At 36.0% G+C, this 6,075-nt stretch overlaps 1 protein-coding gene across 1 annotated transcript; it reads right to left on the reverse strand.

Annotated features, from left to right (window-relative positions):
* Positions 1-2,213: 2,213 nt before the first annotated feature.
* On the reverse strand, positions 2,214-5,378 carry LOC145049401 (vacuolar cation/proton exchanger 2-like). Its single transcript, XM_078997818.1, has 10 exons — positions 5,271-5,378; positions 4,808-4,891; positions 4,628-4,685; positions 3,888-4,084; positions 3,708-3,806; positions 3,577-3,629; positions 3,348-3,465; positions 3,167-3,263; positions 2,512-2,576; positions 2,214-2,294 (listed from the first exon to the last, which is right to left on the reverse strand). Exons 1-10 carry the CDS (start codon positions 5,376-5,378, stop codon positions 2,214-2,216), a joined length of 960 nt encoding a protein of 319 aa, XP_078853944.1.
* Between the last annotated feature and the right edge of the window lie 697 nt (positions 5,379-6,075).

Genomic DNA, 6,075 nt, shown 5'->3' on the forward strand with positions numbered 1-6,075 from the left:
AGATCTGGTACCGATTGCGATGGGAGATGTCTGTGTTATTTTGGGCATGGACCGGTTGAGTCGATTCAGAGCGGTTATAGACTGCGAGCGTCATTTGGTGACCATACGAGACCCTAGTAGGGGATTTCTTACGGTTTAAGATGAGGGTACTAGGTCCGGATCAGTCTTCTATTCTGCAGCCCGAGCGAGACAGAGTTTGTAGCCCGGTTGTATGGGTTTCCTAGCGTATGTGATGGATACGCGGGTTGCTGATGCCAGATCGAGTTCTGTTTTTGATGTGCCGATAGTGTGTGAGTTTGCTGATGTTTTCCCCGAGGAGTTGCCGGGTGTTCCTCCTGAGAGGCAGGTGGAGTTCCGGATTAATCTGATTTTGGGTGCGACGCCGACTGTAGAGGCACCGTATCGGCTTGTGCCACCAGAGATGCATGAGTTATCCTCTCAGCTTTAGGAGCTGCTGGGGAAGGGGTTCATTACACCAAGTAGCTCACCATGGGGAGCTCCAATCCTTTTTGTGAAGAGGAAGGATATTTCACATCAGATGTTCATTGACTACTGGGAGTTGAACAGGTTGACGGTCAAGAGCCGTTACCCACTACCGAGGATCGACGATCTGTTCAATCAGTTGCAGGGTGCGTCTTGGTTTTCCAAGATTTACTTGAGATATGGGTATCATCAGACGAGGGTGCGTGATGAGGATAATCAGAAGACAGCATTTAGGACTCGTTATGGGCATCACAAGTTTGTGGTTATGCCTTTTGGCACTACTAGAAAAACAGCCTTTTACGACGCTCATTGCGCGTCGTAAAAGGCTCAGACGACGCGCAAATGCGCGTCAAGGAAGGCCTTATCATAAAGAGAGACGACGCGCATTTACGACGCTCATTTACGACGCGCAATTACGACGCGCGTTTACGACACGTAATGCGTATCAAGGAAGGCCCTGTCATAAAGGAAGACGACACGCGTGTTAATGACACGCAATGCGTATCAAGAAAGCCCCTGTCAAGAAAGGCCATGTCATAAATAAAGATGACACACATTTTTGCGTATCGTAAATTTAAATGTTTAAAAAAAATAAATTTATATATTTATTAATTTTTAAATTAAATTTGCATTTAATTTCTTATAATAGAAATAAAATACAATATACAAAAAATACAATCCATTGCATAATATAAAATAAAATTTTATACTCAAAAAATAAAATAAATTGCACAAATTATAATGTCATACAAAGAATCATTCAAATGTTAAACAAAAATAATACATTGCTAACATGTGTTATACATTCCTATAAAACTAACAAATAATCATACAACTCTGTTTCTTATTGGAAAGGAATGCCAAACATGATTACAAGTCTCCCTTAATCTTGATTACTCACCTATTAAGTAGAATGCTGTTGTTGAAAATGTTACCTAGGAACAGAGAAAAACACAATACCTCTCCCACAATCACAACATCATTAACAGAAAAGGGTTGTCAATTCGACTATTTTTTTTACCAAATTTTCGTCCTTCTTCCCTCATATCCTCTAATATTTCTTCGTATTCTCCATCATCCATCAATTTATCAGCATTGATCACCTTCATTGCACCAAAAAAACCATGCTTGCTTTTACCAAAATTATTCAAAAATATCATATTTTCTCAAAATGAGGTTTTCCACATTAACCAACTCCTAACATTTTCTCAAAAATATTATTTAAACATCATTTACATTTTTTCTTTTTAAAAAAGAAAAAACATAAGGTACCTCAGTTAAACACAAAACTTTAGTTGGAATCTCATCAGGTAATCTAGGTAATCCGGGAAGATTAAACCCTCCAACTTGTAAGGCCATTTTCGACGAATAAAAACATGAAGTTTCAAAGAATTAAACATACATAAATAATAATAATAATAATAATAATAATAATAATAATAATAATTAATAATAATAATAAACTCTGTAGTACCTGCATAGCTATACGTTGTTAAGCCTGGGCCATAATGGTCTCCTGTTCAGATTTCATCTGCCTGCTGCAGAAAAATAAAGAGCACCAAAAACATCAGATTTATCATAAACTTGTTCATAATAATAAAGCCAACATGGATTGAGAAAAAATTAAATTAATAATAATAATAATAATAATAATAATAATAATAATAAAGAGGGGCAAAAACGTCTTTTTGACTCTCATTTACCCAGGGGTAAGCCCATCAGCAGCTAAATTAAGGTTTGGATTTGGTTGACTGGGGCACCACCACGATAACCACCACCACCACGTCCACGATTCCATTACCAAAGACTACCTAGAAAAGATTCCAGAAAAATTAATAATGAAGAAACTATAGGAAGACTGAAGATAATATTATTGAAAATGATTATGTAAAGTGTGAACAAAGGGGAAGAAGATTCTCTGTTGTAACTTGTTTCTTGGAGGAGATTATCTGTTGCTAACTTGTCTCTTTTTAGACTCTCCACCTTGTTCTCTTAAACCAAAATGAAGACTTCAATGAGGATTCACACAACATCCATTGATAGCAGCAAATCAGGAAGCACAATGGTCCAATCCCATTCAAGTTTCTTTGGACCTATCAGCAAGATAAGAATACAAAATTCTTGTCATGATGGAAAGATTAAAAGCTAGTAAGATGCATGGACCATTGTATTTGGCAGTAAGTAAGCAGCAACTGATAACCACAACATGAAACTTTTCAAAGAATTCAAATAGATACGAAATAATTTGGTCCGAGAACGTTCCTGGACCAAATGTCATAGTTGTTCCTGATGATTGAACTGAATTCATAACAATCCATAAGTAAGGAATCAAACCAACTAGTTGCTTATAACTGTGTGATACTACATGCATTGAATATAAAATCACCGAAAGCAAAAAGGAAATATTTATCTGTTTTCACAAATCCTACTACCAAAGCCCTAGGCAACATTGCAATCCATTCATCTCGGTTAAGGTAGTAGTAGTATGCAATAATAATAACTATATGCCATCAAGGAAAGTCAAACTAGAACATACAATTGACTTGAAACTCTTTATGATGGATTCAAAGCTTTAAGGTCTATCTTCTGCAAAACCAGAGACAAAAGTCAGTTCCATAAACAATGTAGAAGAAAAAAGGTCTAGTCAAAAGTCAAATGAAAGAGAACAATGGCTATAACTTACATATAGATAGAGGGTCTATATGTACAAAGAAACTTGCAGCAACTATCAAATAGCAAAACACAAGCATTACTCCCTTGAAGTAATTGGATGTTCCATCCTACAAATATATAAAAGAACCATTTTTATATGAAAATTTTAATTTAGTCAAATTTTTGTAAAAATATATGAATATGAGGCTTACTTGCAACATGAAAGCCACTACTAGAACTGTCATAATAAGAGTTGTTGTCTCAAAAAGTTGAAAATTTAGGTCCAAAGGATGCCCCATGATCCACCCAACAACCACACAAAATGGAATTTGCAGTTACAAACACAAAAATTTTAAAATAAAAGTTAGTATTTGTTTAAATTATGTTGCTATTTCTTTAAATTAACCTTTCTTTTAATATACAGAGAAAAAAACACGTACAACAAACATAGATATTTGTGTTGAGGAGCCAATCGCGACTCCTAAAGAGATATCCTGCAAAGATTGTAACTAAAAATATTTAAAAAAACTAAATAAAATGAATTATGATTCTTGTAATGACTAATAACTTACAAGCTTGTCATTCATGACAAACATGATGGCACTTGCATGTTCTGCTGCATTTCCAAGAATAAGAAGAAGTAGGCCCCATATGTAATAAGCATTACACAACTGCTAAATCTTGAAAGGGCCAATTCTGACTTTCCAAAATGCAATTCAGTGTGTGTGAAGTAAAGAATAGCAGGGAATAACAGACCCATCACTGCCATTAACAGCAACCCTGAGCTCATCACAACTAGGCTGCAAAACGTGTTCCTTTTTAGGAAGAAAGATTCCTCCACAGAAAAACGTGCATTCAAGAACAAGCAACATGTTTGCCAAAATTGACCCTAGTAATGATTGTTGCAAAACACGTAGCATACCATGGAATTGAATTCCTTCACCCTCCCCTAGGAATGGTGAAATACATCAAATAAGGAATTAAATTGTATCTCGAATATGTCAAAAACATAGATTTTTTTTTTTTTTAAAAAATGAAGCAAACGAACAATCAAGCTTAAGTGGTATAAAAAGAAACTGAATTACTATGATGCATTTGTCAAATTCTTGATATTTTTAAGCAAACAGACTCACCCAAACTTGTTTTAAGCTTCAAAAATATTTCATCCCGACTCTTGCTTGAAACTTTACTAAGCCTATCCTATAATGAGTGTCGAAGAGAACCTGCTGGTGGACAAAAAGAGCATTCAGATTCAATAATTACACACACACACACACTCACACACACACACACACACACACACATATATATATATATATATATATATATATATATATATATATATATATATATAGAACCCTATTACTAAATGTGTGTGTATCTGTGTGTCGAATTGGCTTAAGCCCTTAAGTATGACATGAGGACTCATTTGCAGACACAGGTTGGGATTTTCTATCAATCTGCATTACAATTGATTTGCTGCTTAAGTTACCATCCCTCTTTAATTCAATACATATAGGCGCGCGAGTTGCACCACCTTCACCAGTTGGCTGCTCAAGTTAATTTGAAATTTGAAATGACTTGTTTTGTTATCATAATGAATTAGAAAAAACATAAAGTGAATATATATGTCCAGATTGAATATGAAAATAAAGAAAAATGAAGGTCGTACCAGAGCAAGATGCCCAATCAAACTGTTCAAAACTGCTGATTTACCTGCACTCTGAACAATTGGTAGCGCATAATTAGAAATGAACTATTTAAGATCCATAAATTGGTAAAGCTGAAAAAGCAAAAGGGTAGGCTAGCAAGATCAGATTGGCTCCATGATTAGCTAAACAGTAGACCCCTAGCTGTTGATGAGTGGAGCCTGATATAGTAGAAAGCATAATGCAAATTAATACTTCGATATATGGCATTAAGCAACAGTAGATGTGTTTCTGCTGCAAGCAATAGTTTTGAATCACCTATATGCTAAATTGGAATCTAAGCAAAAATAGTTCCCAAATACATTTAGAAAAAGATCCATCAAAAATAGGGATCGCAACAAAAACATATCGAGAGATCCACTAACTTAGTCAATCAACACAAAAGCAAGTAGTCGGATCAGAAGAGATCATGTAAGACAAACTTACAGTATTGCCAAGAGCAACAAAATTAAGAAATGTGGAAGGGCGTTTTGAAGAAGACGATGAATTTGCATCAACATCTTCATCGTTAAGCAAAGCCACAGCCTGCCGCATCGAATCCGCAAGTTGAGCCAATTCTTCAATCTACCAAGCTTGCACTGAGGGACTATAAGGTTAGGGAAAAAAAGTTGGATTGCCAGTGAAACAATCACCTGCGAATCAGAAAAAAAAAATAATAAGAAGGGAGAAAAAGGGTTGTAATCGAACCAGAGGAAGAAAGAGGAAGAATAGGCACATCTTTTCTTTCTTCTATTTTTCTTTTCGCTCTCAAACTCTGGCTGTAAATAGAAAAGCACGAGAGATATTGAGAGAATAGACACAAGAGAGATAGAGATATTGATTCAGGTATGGTTGAGAGGTAAGAACATTTAATCATTTGAAGAAGAAGGAATTTGGATGGGAGAGGTGGGGACGAGGAAAACTTGTTTCCTGTGAGATCCAAAGCACAAAAGCCCTAGTTTTTCCAATTTTGGGATGGTGTGTCTTTAACATGTGAGAACGTGGGTGAAGGCGGGGGACCTATGGCTTCTTGTTAGAGGTGCTGGAGGTGGGTGAAGGCGGAGGCCCTAGGGCTTCTTGTTGCTAATTCAAAGATCAACATCGATGGTAGAAGGTGGAGGCATCCATAGAAGGATCAAGGTAAAAAGAGAGGAGATCGAACCATTTGGTGTGAGGGTCGATTTGGAAGAAATCTCAAACCCTTAACCTTAAACATGATGTGAAGCAATTGATCCATAATATTCTTCGTCTC

This window comes from Lactuca serriola, chromosome 5, assembly GCF_051521515.1.
Source record: "Lactuca serriola cultivar US96UC23 chromosome 5, Lser_US96UC23_V15, whole genome shotgun sequence".
Lineage (NCBI taxonomy): Eukaryota > Viridiplantae > Streptophyta > Magnoliopsida > Asterales > Asteraceae > Lactuca > Lactuca serriola.